Source organism: Raphanus sativus, chromosome 2 (assembly GCF_000801105.2).
Source record: "Raphanus sativus cultivar WK10039 chromosome 2, ASM80110v3, whole genome shotgun sequence".
Classification (NCBI taxonomy): Eukaryota; Viridiplantae; Streptophyta; class Magnoliopsida; order Brassicales; family Brassicaceae; genus Raphanus; species Raphanus sativus.
This window is the reverse complement of record NC_079512.1, coordinates 27,813,352-27,827,215: the sequence shown is the minus strand read 5'-3', so window position 1 is coordinate 27,827,215 and position 13,864 is coordinate 27,813,352. Positions and strand designations below refer to the sequence as shown.

Sequence of the window (13,864 nt, the reverse complement as noted above, 5' to 3'; positions counted from 1 at the left end):
ATTTTTATATTGTACACATTTTAATTTAAATGATTTTATGATTATTTTGTATCTTGTTATAATAAAAAACAAAATTCATTTATTGATCACAAAATTTTTAAAGTGGGATTTTTAACATTTTCAGAAATTTATAGTAATTTTAAAAAATTATAAATATAACACAAAAGAAAAAATCTATTTTTTATTTTATTGTTGATGTGATTGTTTAATTTTTTATAATATAAAATTAAAAAAAGAGAGAATACAAAAATTGTTATCAAATCTTTATTATTCATAATCATTAATTGTTATATATATGTTAATCAAATTAGGTAATTTTGTAGTTTTTATTTAAGAAAATAACTGAGAATATTTTTTATACACTAATAATCAATTTAATCGTTAGTGTAATAAAAAATATAATATATATTTAGATGAACCAATAAATTTTTTTAAAAATTCTCAAAATCATCGTGGTGCAAACATGTGTTTACAAAATAATGTTGCAATGCTCTCCGGTTAATGTGCGTCCAACAACTCTGGACCTAGACTCTCGAATAGAATGTTTGTTGACCCACAAGTTAAGATTAGACATCCAACCACCTTCATAGTTAATCACAAGAATCTAAATCTTCATACCTGTCGACCACAGTTTACAAAATACGTACGCGTTCACGTAGAGTATAACCTGGTCCATCACTTCTTTTACACGATCACACCCACCAATTTTGTAGTAACATGTTTTGTCCTTTATACTTGTTATTATTATTCTGTATTGAGTGAGAGCCAATTGGTTGAGAATTCATCCCAAAATAAGCTGTAATAATTTTTTTTGGTTCCGAACATGTTTTGAGTCATAGCTTAACAACAGATATGAGAATCTCGTAAATTATATGCTCTCTAATATAACGACCACAACAGGCCCATATAGTATTGCCTATCCTTAGCATAGGCCCATATAAAACAAAACGACATGCAGCTGATCTTTGAAACAGTAAAACGGCAAGTCAGTAACACAACACCTCATCGTCTCTAATTCAAACTACTTGCAGTCTCCTTTTCAGTGAACACAAATCGCGACACCAATGGCGGCTACAGAGGAAGAGATGCCGACGACGACGAAGGAAGGCGCCAACCTACTGGGGAAGCCAAAGTATAAGAAACTGGAGAACGGGAGATTCAGATGCGTGCAAACGGGTCACGAGCTACTCGAGAAAGACAAGAAGGTCTATTCAGAGAGCAAACGGTGCCGTTTAGGGCTTATCGACCACGCCTTGTCCCACAGCAAGCCTCCTCTTAACTTGTTTGAGCAAGACCCTAGCTCTCGGTAATCTATTGGTTACTCATAACAGTTTGATGTTTCAATCCTGATTGAATTAGGGTTTTAGATGGAAGGGTTTAGGGTTTTTGTTGTTTTAGATTTTGGGAGTTTCATGTACTCTTGTTTTGCTGCTAATGTAATAAACAGGAGAGATTATTCTTACAAGATTTTGTGTTCATGTGTTTGTGTTTCAGAATTGGTTATTGACATGTTTTGTTTTATAGTTCAAAGCTGCTGTGTAAGCTTACGGGTGACACGGTGAACAAGACTGAGGAGCATATTTGGAAGCATATCAATGGACGCCGCTTCCTTAACAAACTAGGTTTGTAATTTGAATGTTGATGATGAGCAAGGTATTCATGTGGCTAACGGTTGTGTTGTTGTTGTTGTTGTTGTTTATCTAATAGAGGAGAAGGAACGAGAGAAAGAGTCTGGAATTATTCCACAGGAAGGTGGAGAAACTGTGGCGAAAGAGGATGGCGTAAAGGAAGGAAAGATGAAGAACAAAAAGAAGAAGAAGAAGGATAAGAAAAAAAAGAAGAACAAGGAGTTAGATAAAAAGGAAGAGAGTGGAGAGGATGTTACTGATGGAGCTGAACATGGAAATGATGAAGATGTCGTGGAGAGAGAGCTTGACTTTTGGATGCCGCCAGATGGAGAGAGGTGGGACTTTGATGATGGTGGAGACCGGTGGGGATCAGATTCGGACTCGGAAGATGATCCAATAGGTTTGTTCACTTGCGTATTTCTGCTTTTGGTATTATGGACTCATGTTAAATCTCAATTATTATTTTTTTTAATAAAATGCGAAACAGGTGGGATTGATGAAGATGGAAAGACCAGTTTGGATGACTGCATAATTGGTGAAGTTGAAGAAGATGGCGAAAATAGTGTGGATGAGACTCTTGAAAGGTACACCATGAACTTTCATCCGTTTTTTTTTTGGTACTAGATAAAAAAGGTTTTAGACATTTAAGTCATCTTTGAGTAAGACTGTAATAGTATCTACGTTTTGTTTGAATCAGAAAAGTAGTTGATCTTTTAGTTTTGGTTGATATATACGGATAGATAACTAATGAACCGTGTTGAGGCAAAGTAGGTGTAGCAGAGTTAACTCAGTGGTTTGAAGAGTTTAATGACAATGCTTTGTGTTTCAACAGTAAAAAGAGGAAACCTGAAGAAGTCAGTTCCAGTAACCTTCCTTCGAAGAAGAGCAAGAATAAGAAGAACAAGAAGGTCAAAACAACAGTGTCATAAGTCTTTTCTGTTCTCTCTCTTTCTCTCTATTGTTGTTCCTTTTTGTGTGTATTACTCTGTTCTTCAATTCATGGGATCAGTTTTGATAATATTTTATTTAATGGCTGTTATAGAAAACAGGTTAATATTTCTTCTCTATTCAATGGCAATGTTAGGTCTTATGAGTTCAATGATACGGCCTTAATAACATCCACGAAGCCTATAAGAAGCTTTAGCAGTTTCCCTACATTAAAAATCATGGGCCGGTAACATTGTGTTTTATATTTTAAAGATTTTCTCGGCTGCTCTATGTTTTGTTCTTTTGCATTTTTATCATCATCTTACTTGGTTTAATGAGTGCAGTCCACATATATATCTTGTTTGCTCCAGGAAATGTCACGGGTTTTATAAAATTGAAGCTAAAAGTCAATTGAAATTTCACGTGTAGTGTCTAAGCTCCAAAGGAAACCAAAAAAAAAGCTGTTATATCAAAATGGGAAAATTAAGACAACTAACTGATAATTATAAACATTTTAAAACCCTGAAGACCACATGAAAAAAAAAAAGAGGAATGGAGAATAATTATTTTCTCATTCTAAAACATCAAATTTGACCTTAGTCAAAATCATTAATTTTAATTGTTATAATTAAGTACTGCCTAACTTATAAATTAAGAATCTAAAGAAGTCAGAAGAGATTGTAAATTGATATGGGTGAGACAGACTCTTTGGACATTGTAAATCCACAGTAAAAGTAAATGGCCAATTGTTGGTTTGGCAGAGTGAGCAATTATTAGAAATTTTCCGCCATTAGCGTGCTTTGCAATTTATTTAGAAAAAGTGATTATTATCATGATTTGATAGAAGAAACAAAACCAAAACAAGAGCGATAGAGAGAGAGAGAGAAAGAGATCAGAAAGTGAAACTGCTTTCGATCAAAAAAAAAAAAGAAAGGGAAGGGGGCAGTAACGCCAAGTCTGCTGGATTTGGATCGAAGCAGAGACTTGGATCGAGGCGAAAGGGTTTAGTTTTTTTTTTTGAGTTCGATGGGGACAGGGAATTCTAAGCAGAAATGGAGACAGCGTTCTTCTTCTTCATCGTCGTTTAGGTCAGCTTCAGCTTCTTCATCTCCATGGGCTTCTCATCAAACCTATCCTCAATACGGTTCCGGAAGCTATAACTATCCTCCTCCACCTCCTGAGTACCCCCAACCTCCTTCACCTTCTTCATATACTACTCAGCCGCCTTACTCTCAAAGTTATGGCAATGATAAGAAGAGGTTGGAGCGCAAGTACTCCAAAATCTCCGATGATTACTCCTCTTTGGACCAGGTGACCACCCCCCTGAATCTCTAGTTCGCTTCTTTATGTTGACAGAAGTTTAAAATCCTCACATTATTTGTTCTGTTTTGTTTAGGTGACAGAGGCTCTTGCTCGTGCGGGTCTAGAATCTTCGAATCTCATTGTCGGTATTGATTTCACTAAGAGCAACGAGTGGACAGGTTGGTTAAAGATTAGATTCAACATTATGTCTTTTTTTTTTTTTGGTGTAATGTAATTGCATCAAATGATTTACACTTTATTGTGTGTTGGTTGTTTGATATAACAGGGGCTAGGTCCTTCAATAGGAAAAGCCTACACTTCATAGGCAGTACTACCCCCAATCCCTACGAGCAAGCCATAGCTATCATAGGAAGAACCTTAGCCGCTTTTGACGAGGACAACTTGATTCCGTGTTACGGTTTCGGAGATGCGTCGACGCACGATCAAGACGTGTTTAGTTTCAATCCTGATGATGGGTTCTGTAATGGCTTCGAGGAAGTGCTTGGTCGGTATAAAGAGATTGTCCCTCAGCTTAAGCTTGCAGGCCCCACCTCGTTTGCTCCTATCATTGATATGGCAATGACCATTGTTGAGGAGAGTGGTGGACAATATCACGTCCTAGTGATTATAGCAGATGGGCAGGTACGAACAACACTACTGTTATGATCCTCCTGTTTTTTTTTTTGGTGTCAATGACAAGAAGCATTCATTTGACTGGTTATTACTACAGGTTACAAGAAGCGTTGACACTGAAAATGGACAGTTAAGTCCGCAAGAACTGAAGACTGTTGATGCTATCGTGCAAGCGAGGTTGTTAATTTTGTCTGAATCTTTTCACCGAATCTATCACTCTCTCTCTCTCTCTCTTAGTGGCTTATTTGATTTTGGTTGTCTATGTTGCAGTAAGCTACCTCTATCAATCGTCTTGGTCGGTGTAGGGGATGGACCATGGGACATGATGAGGGAGTTTGATGATAACATTCCTGCACGAGCTTTTGATAACTTCCAAGTAATTTTATCTTTATTTAAGCTATAAAGACGTCAAAGAACCAAAGTTGTTAATATCAATCTTTCTTTTGTTTTTCTGTTTCTAGTTCGTCAACTTCACAGAGATCATGGCAAAGAACAAAGCTCAGTCCTTGAAAGAAACAGAGTTTGCTCTTTCTGCTCTCATGGAGATTCCTCAACAATACAAGGCTACCTTGGAGCTTAACCTTTTAGGGTATTAATTCCACAAAAAAAAAACATAATCTCTATCCATTTGGCAAGTTTTGCAACTCCCTCTCTTGCTCGTTGCAGAAGAAGAAATGGGAATATAACGGAACGGTTTCCTCTTCCACCTCCAATGCAAGGTGGAGCATCGTCCTACAACAAGCCAAAGGCTAATGATCGTGTTCCAAGTTTCAAACCGAGTGTACCTTCTTATCCAACTGAAAACTATCATGTAAGGTCTAGTCCTCCTGCGCCACCCGCTACGACCTCAGCTTCTTCTGATAACCAGGTACTTTCAAAATAATGTGAAAAGATAAAATTTTCAAAATCTGTTTGGAATGTTTTTTCATTTCAAAGGGTTTTGGAACTTTGATGGTATTGGTTCTCTGTAACAGATATGTCCGATTTGTCTGAGCAACCCTAAAGACATGGCTTTTGGTTGTGGTCATCAGGTAAAATCCCACACAAACAGAATGTTAATTCTTCTTCTTCTTGTCTACTAAATCGACTGAAACATGAAACTAACTTCGTTTTCTGTTTTGATACAAGACTTGTTGCGAATGTGGACCGGATCTTGAAATGTGTCCAATTTGCCGTGCACCGATCCAGACAAGAATAAAACTCTACTAACAAAGTAGATCTCTCTTGTTCATCTTCTTGCAATATATTTTGGGAATTTAGTTTGATATAACTTACTGAGGTTTCTCCGAGAAAGATCGGATCTTTCTGTAAAAAAAAAAATATGTGTTAAGTGTGTTCCTTGATTCACTTTGCTTATTTCTTTGGTCTGAGTAAAAATTGTTGAACTATCGGAGAAAAAGTTACTCTATAATAGAGTTACTTTAGTTTTGTGTAAATTATAGAGAAAAAAATAGTGTGCTATCAGAGATACTCTTACAGACCATTTGAACTATTCACCTACTTTTTCTTTCATATCATGATGAGTCTCTCGTCTTTCAAGTAGGATTATTAATCAAATCAACTCACATCAAACAAGACCAACTAAAATACAAATACGTATTCAAGTAATAGATACTTTTGGAATATAGTGTATAAAGCAACAGATATAATACATGCTTTCGCCACGGAAGCAACTAATTAAAGTACAACACAGAAACACTGGATTCATATTTACATATAAGATAGATACATTACTAAAGCAGCCAATCTTCATGGATCTAACTTGTTGGAACGATCTCCAAAAGCATGCCTCTCTTAAACTCCACGTAAGGATGTGCTATTGGCATTTCATCAGACTTTATTTTCCACCTACCAATATATATAAAATTTACATATGAACTAATGATATTTTAATGGTGTAAAACATATGTATCTAACTATGAAAAAAAATTAAACAAAATATTTAATAGATCATTAGGTCGGATAAGGCAGATCAGTCCAAATCATCAGTTAACTAAAAGAGATTGATTAGAGGGGAACAAACCTATAAGAGAGGACAAGATGATGAAGGAAGAAAGCGATTTGGAGTTTTCCAAGTTCACCACCAGGACATACTCTTACTCCTCCCCCAAACGCCGTCGTTTTCTTGTTCATCTTCCCCTTGTTCTATTTATATAGTTTTCAAAATACAAGATTAGTTTATAATTTCAGTTTACTTTTTTTTCTTCTTACAATTTGAATGTATATGTTTCAAAATATTTTACTTACGGTCCATCTCATGGGGTTAAATTCATAAGGATTTTCATGGAGTGATGGATCAAGATGTACTGCTGTGAAAATAGGAAACACCTTCCATCCCTTCGGAATCACATATTCTGCTAATCAAGCATATTATAAATTTAATTTAATATTTACTTTTAATTAGTATTTTTTTTAATATGATGACTGAAGTTATGAACCTTTGAATTTAATATCATGGGTAGCTTTTCGATGTACCGTCTTGACAATATTTCCACATCGCAGTGCTTCAGACATCACCTGTAAATTCGATCCAGTTAACTTCATGATGTAAATGTATATGCAAAAAGAAAAATTTAAAAACTAAAAAACCAAACCTGGATATCAATTCCATGATTTTAAAGCAGTATATATATTAAACTTGGCTACCAATTTTTTTTCTGAACAAGAAATAAAGAGCAAATAAATGATGGGATCGGCTTATGGAACTATACACATTGGGTGAATTCCATCTTCTGATAATCTTGCCAGTTCAAGAGTTCTCCATCTCCTTTCTTGGCTATAATGGCTTCATGTTCTTCCTGTACACATTCACATGGATAAACTACATACATATGCAAAATATCTATAGATAAGGAGATAAGAGATAAGAATCAAACTTTGAGTTTCTGAAGAAGACTTGGAGATTTTGCTAGAAAATAGACAACCAATGAAAGAAGAGTAGCACTTGTTTCAAAACCTCCAAGCAAAATGTCCAAGACAATGCTAACTTTCTCTTCGTAATTTAGATCCTCATTTGACATTATTACATCTAGAAAATCTTCTTCTCTTAATCCCTTCTTCATCTCTTGTTCTTCATTTTCTCGCTGTTTTATCATGTCCATAACCCTCGTGGACAATCTCTTCCTAGCCTAGCAAACATTGAAATAATTGATAACTATATATTATATATGCTACGTAATTGCATATGTAAATATGTCTAAAAGTATACCGTACGACAATGCCTGACGCAAGTACGTGGATTTAGCTTATAACCAAAAAACTTGGACAGTGAAACCCTTAAAGTGGATTTACGTATTTTAATTCTTACAAAATGGCTCAGATTTTATATTTAGAAAACGGAAAATAAAAAGAAATCAAAACCTTAATCTGTGAAATTAAAATTTCAATGAAGAGCTCAACTTTTTTGGTTATTTTGGAGGATTTAGTGTAATAGCTTGAAAATAACCTTAATTGCGTTTGTATAGGCGGTTCCTGGAAGCGGTACTGGTAACGATACAAACCCTTTCATATAAGATAAAAAATCTTGCAATACATAACGTCTAGCTGGATCTTCTGGTTTTATGCTCAATAGTTGGTTTACCATAACGCTCAAAGTAAACTGCATAATTCAACCACAAGAAAGACATCAGAACTATAAAAGATTGATTAAAATTAAGGCTGTAAGGACTCTATAAGAACTGATTACCATTTTAACTTCTTTATGGAATTCGATTTCTCGGCAATTTTTCCATGACTCTAGCATCGAGATAGAGAGGTTCTCTGCGCAGAGAAGAAAGGCAGGTTTCGACTTTGTGAGATTGATAAAACTAATGATAACATTTTTTAGTTTCCTGTGAATTTCTCCGGTGGCTAATAGTAGGGAATATTCGCCGAGAATGTCATGCATCGCTTTTGGATAATCCGATGTAAATAACTTCCCTTCGTGTTGAAGTATGAACATGTTGAGTTCTTGGTCACATGAGACTATTGCTTTTCCACCACATAGATTTGACATGAAAACTTTTCCATACCTGAAAAAGAACTTTCACATTTTTTTATTATCTCCAGTTTAGGTAAGATATTATCTTGTATTATTACAAAAACAGGTTTACGATATAAGACCTTTTTCTTTCTATTGGATCATTTCTTTCCGCAGATACTGGTAAACAATATGTTTTATGATATTTAATTTACATATATCAACAATAACCAAAATACGGTCGGAAAACAAGACTTGTCATATACGCGAAAATTCAGAGAGATTCTCTTGCGTATTTCCTTTTTATTACTATGAAGATTACTCTCCAATCAAAATGAAATTGCTTCTAGTTTTCTGTTATATATGTTTTGGGGGACAATTTATATAAACAAGTCATTGTTACCGTGAAACACGTTGTTGCAAGAATGTACCAATGGAGTCTGATCTATGAGGTTTGAAAAAAGAAATGGTTTCTCCAATAAACGGCCATCCCATGCTACCACTTAGCGATGAACGATTACCTATTGTTTCAGTTTGCTTAGATACTGATTTATAAAGAAGCAAAATAGATAGGAAGATAAATCCTAACGACAAAATGATCGATAAGACCAACATTGTCTTTCTTGTGTATATGGCTTAGAATTTTATATCTTGGTCTATGAGACCTCTATATATATACACATACACAAGCAAATAATAGAATGAGTGCATAGTGTAAGTTCCCCTTTTCTTTAGACAAAATAATCATTTGATATTGATATTTTTCTTTGTATTGTTGATTTAGTGATATTTATTGTGTTGACCAAAAAATAAGTATATTAAAGCATGACCAACGGATATTATCTTTGAGAAGGAATATCTACTGTTTTAATATTATTAGTTATAAAATAAGTAAATTAGCAATTAAATTTAAATCACAAAAATAAATAATCAAATTATAAAGCTACACATATGAAAAGAGTATCTCATAGTTTTTTGTTGAATTTTTCCTCCAAGAAATTTTCCTCCAAGAAAATTTCCTTCTTCTTTTTCCATTCTTTTAATATTTTTTAAACTTGCTTATTCTCTAGATCCCCTCATAGATACTTGACATAAGAGTATCTTTTTAATTAATACATAAGAGTCAAGTATCTTTTTTAATTAATACATAAGAGTATCTTTATATCCAAATAAAAAATAATTATTTTTATTTAATGTTAAGGATTTTGACATGTATCAATGATATTTTGTTGTGTTGACCAAGAAAGAAGTAGATTATATCCAAGGAAACAATGCTTATTGTTATATAATGTTAAAAGGGAATTTTGACATGTATTATTACCATATAACTTTCAGATTTTCCACACTACACAATTAGAACCAAATCAATGACAATAAAAACAATGATTACTGCAATTATATTTTTGTTTAAATTCTTTAACAAAAAAAAGACAATGATTACTGTTAAATATTAAGATGTGTCATTACCAAATAATATTTACTTTCAAAATATGTATTTCCCTTAAAGTAAAAATATGATATTACCAAATTAGATATTATATTTGCTATATTAACCAATAAAAATATAAACTAATTTTAGATAATGACAGTTATCAAATCATTGTTTTTGTTTATGATTAATTAATTATATATTAAAAATATAATTATATATTAACCAGTAAAAATATAAACTAATTTTAGATAATGACAGTTATCAAATCACTGACAATAAAAGCAATGATTACTGCAATTATATTTTTGTTTAAATTCTTTAACAAAAAAAGACAATGATTACTGTTAAATATTAAGATGTGTCATTACCAAATAATATTTACTTTCAAAATATGTATTTCCCTTTTAGTAAAAATATGATATTACCAATTAGATATTATATTTGCTATATTAACCAGTAAAATCTTTACGATTCTTATTGAATAGTTATATTTGTTAATATATAATTAATTAATCATAAACAAAAACATGATTTGATAACTGTCATTATCTAAAATTAGTTTATATTTTTTTATCCAAAACATTATTTTAAATCACTCAATTTTAAAATTAAAAAAAAAAGAAGATAGATCCCTATATATATTGTATAAAACTTTATGTATACATTAATATTTTTCAAGTTTATTTTATGCAGCCTAAGATAATTTTATTAAAATGAAAAACTTTACTATTACTGAATATTTCAAATGTCTGTTTTCAAGTTTGTCTTACGTAATACAAAATTATTGTGAAAAAACTTAATTAATTTAGAAGAAAATAAATAAATTTAAGAGATAAAAATGAATGAGTCAAATACTAGTCTAGTTTAGTTTAGTTTAGATGCGTATTTACACTAATATTAAAAACTTATAATACTTGCACACGCGCAAAATATTTGTACAATTAGATACATATTTGTACAATTATTATACTTGCACACGAGCAAAATACCTAGTATTGTTTTGAGCTATTACAAAATTAATTTTTTTTTAATAACTAGAATTTGTGTGTGTTTTGTGTGTCTATAAAAAAAAGCTAAGCAACTTCACTTGTTGGGCTTCACTTATTGATTAAAGGACCACGACGTTAAGCTCCTCCTGGACGAAGGCCCAATTGAAATTCGTACATCCAATCTCGTTTTTCTAGAGGTTTGCTTTCGTTTACGGTATGTACGAGACTTGGTCATGCTAGTGCCGGTGGCCTTTGTAGGCATGTTCAGTCGCCTTTGTAGGTCATGCTAGTACCAAGTTTTCTTCTTTTTCGGTTAATTTTTTAATAAAAAATTTGTTAAGATTTTTTTTTTTTTGTAAAGCCTTAAAATATTTTCAAAATTGTGCCCAAAAGTATAATAGAATTTAAAATAATCAAAATCAAATAAAATATTTTTCAAGCTGGCACAGAGCAACTCCAATGGTGTTACCTAGGCCTGCGATTTCGGTTTTCCGAAACCGAAACGAACCGAAATTTCGGTTCTCGGTTAACCGGAATTTTTAAAACTAATTCCGAAGAAAACCGAAATTGAATTCGGTTCGGGTCGGTTCGAAAGTCGGTTATTTTCGGTTTCCAATTTATTTCCGAATTTAACCGAATTTTTATATTATTTACCAGAAAACCGATATTTTCGGTTACACTCAGTTATTTTTGGATTTTTCGGTTATCTTCGGTTTTCGGGTTATTAATGAATTTTTCGGATATGACTTGAAAAATCCACATTTATCAGCAAAAAAAACCAACATGTATATTGTTCTTTCTTTCTCAAACATCTAATATGATCCAACATTCTAAATCTAAGAATCTATGACTCAAATCTTATAATGTCCCGCAAAACATAAAGAGTGATCAAACAACACAACAGAAAACTAAAAACTAAAGGTCACCATGACGCTTGAACTCCACCAACCTGCAATTTTAATAAATCAGTGAAAAAAGAACAAAAACACAAAAACACACAAAGCAGTTCAAACAGATTAAAAATTACCATGGAAAAAGAAAGACGATCTTTTGTTTCTACCACCGCATTTGCTCCTGATAATAAAACGAAAAAATTAAGTTAAAAAGAGAGTACCGACAGAACAGCAACAAGACACTTACAATCAACCAGCCAAACCTTCAACCTAAAGCCACCCTTAACGTCTACCCCCAAAATCGATTTCGACCAAAACCCTAAATCTCAAATCCATCAAAACTCATCATTAATCCAAATCAAACACTTGGAGACACTCTCACAAAGATAATCGACCCCTCATTCAAGCCAAATCATAAACCCCTAATTGATTTCGACAGAAACCCTAGTCCTCAAATCAATCGCAAACTCAAAACTACACAGAAATAGAGAAGAGAGTGAAAAGGTGAAGAACCTACCTAGTGGTCGGAAAGATGTGTGAATCGGACGAAAACGAGTTGCTAGGGTTGAGAATCCGACGAAGCTGCGGCTCGAGTTTGAGGAAGAAAAGAGAAACTGATTAGGGTTGTTTAGGTTAATAAGAGTTATATATATAGGTAGGTTAAAAATATCGGTTAACCGATCGGTTATCATGAACCGAACCGAACCGACGCACTAACCGAACATTTTTTTAACAGCTTCCGATCGGTTTGCTTCTGATAACCGAGCACTAACCGAATGTCATAATGTTCGGTTCGGTTCGGTTCGGACCGTCCGGTTCGGGTCAGAATCCCAGGCCTAGTGTTACCCACCATTGGAATCCTTAGGAATAGATTAATGTTATTTGTTTTATTTTTTATTTTTTGAATAGTTTAGGATTCTAATCACAATTTATATGTCCAATGATGTTACTAATATGGAGTTCTTAGATTATTTTTTTTACCTTAAGAACAGATCCAAGACAGCAATGCAACACAACATTGTAATTTCAAAGGGAACAAGAAGTAACCTGGAGCTGATTGTTGGAGAGATCAAGAACAAACAACCCTTGTATCCTCTCCAAAACCCTTCAGGAAGCAACCTCAGCTTTATCTTCGTTTGAGATTGCAGGGACTGTAAAAGTCTCAACGTAAGGAAGGGGGTAACACGTTATATGGGCATGGACGAGGAGATACGTTACCTGGTTTCAGATGTTTTCTCTTGCCATCAATCACTTCATCTTCGTTTCTTTACACAAGCAGCAGCAGCAAAAAAAAACAGAGAAAGAAAGTTATTATCACAACACATTTCTTGCAAAACAGAGTGAGTGTCCACATATCATTATACTATACCTTCCATTAAGAGAAGATTGGTTAGTCCGATGAAGGTTCTTGATAATTGCATCGAAACATGCCTTCTTCCTGTAAACAATCATCATTAATAGAATCAATGTAGCAATCTGGGAACTCGGAAGTCTCACCACAACTAGGCAAAAGAGCATGAGAAGTAGAAGTTCTTCATGAAGAGTTAAAACCATCATCTGAACCACCCATTCACGATGACCACACACCATCACTAAGATGAAACCAAAACCTAAATCAAAAAGAAACAAACACCCGGTAGAACAGTCATCTCAACCACACCTTCATATGGACAGAACAAAGCCTCAACCTCTTTCTATTGCTTCAAAACTAAGAAGCCACCAAGGAACTCCATAGACCAAGAAAAACCACAAGTAACATTTATTCGAAGGGCAGGAGAAGGACGTATTAGAACCTGAAACTCAGATTATCAGACGCCGCCGGAATCTTCACACCCACCTTCGTACACACCGCCGGAATCTTCACACCCACCCAATCTCCTCCACGCCGCCGAAATCTTCACACCCACCTTCGTACACCCTGATCCAAGGTTCCTTAATTCATCATCTTCCTGTCCAAATTCATCATCCCCCATCATCACCTCCGATTTACCTTCAATGTTTCACAATCGCTTTTCCTCTTGGAGAGAAATTTTTTTTCGTGATGGAGAGAGTGAAACACGCGAAACACAACCTTAGCACAGCCGGACCACTCACGTATTGCC

General features: G+C 34.0%; 3 protein-coding genes across 4 annotated transcripts; 2 read left to right on the top strand and 1 right to left on the bottom strand.

Annotated features, from left to right (window-relative positions):
- The first annotated feature begins 1,018 nt into the window (after window positions 1–1,018).
- On the top strand, window positions 1,019–2,684 carry LOC108826343 (uncharacterized). Its single transcript, XM_018599735.2, has 5 exons — window positions 1,019–1,306; window positions 1,525–1,622; window positions 1,708–2,028; window positions 2,116–2,212; window positions 2,461–2,684. The coding sequence occupies exons 1-5, from the start codon at window positions 1,065–1,067 to the stop codon at window positions 2,555–2,557; spliced, it is 855 nt and encodes a 284-aa protein (XP_018455237.1). The 5' UTR covers window positions 1,019–1,064; the 3' UTR covers window positions 2,558–2,684.
- A 692-nt stretch (window positions 2,685–3,376) lies between these two features.
- On the top strand, window positions 3,377–5,926 carry LOC108843639 (E3 ubiquitin-protein ligase RGLG2). Its single transcript, XM_018616871.2, has 9 exons — window positions 3,377–3,866; window positions 3,952–4,036; window positions 4,144–4,499; window positions 4,588–4,667; window positions 4,761–4,866; window positions 4,952–5,079; window positions 5,157–5,358; window positions 5,465–5,521; window positions 5,619–5,926. The coding sequence occupies exons 1-9, from the start codon at window positions 3,582–3,584 to the stop codon at window positions 5,697–5,699; spliced, it is 1,380 nt and encodes a 459-aa protein (XP_018472373.2). The 5' UTR covers window positions 3,377–3,581; the 3' UTR covers window positions 5,700–5,926.
- Window positions 5,927–6,089: 163 nt separating this feature from the next.
- On the bottom strand, window positions 6,090–13,817 carry LOC108841135 (cytochrome P450 724B1-like). Of its 2 annotated transcripts, XM_057002895.1 has the most exons (13): window positions 13,556–13,817; window positions 13,132–13,200; window positions 12,981–13,027; window positions 12,810–12,913; window positions 8,852–8,969; window positions 8,176–8,500; window positions 7,936–8,088; window positions 7,367–7,618; window positions 7,202–7,288; window positions 6,929–7,007; window positions 6,738–6,844; window positions 6,514–6,635; window positions 6,090–6,338 (listed from the first exon to the last, which is right to left on the bottom strand). In XM_057002895.1, exons 5-13 carry the CDS (start codon window positions 8,941–8,943, stop codon window positions 6,248–6,250), a joined length of 1,308 nt encoding a protein of 435 aa, XP_056858875.1. In that variant the 5' UTR covers window positions 8,944–8,969; window positions 12,810–12,913; window positions 12,981–13,027; window positions 13,132–13,200; window positions 13,556–13,817; the 3' UTR covers window positions 6,090–6,247. The 2 variants fall into 2 exon arrangements, with proteins under 2 accessions (XP_056858875.1, XP_018469423.2); XM_018613921.2 differs by having other exon boundaries at window positions 12,810–13,817.
- Between the last annotated feature and the right edge of the window lie 47 nt (window positions 13,818–13,864).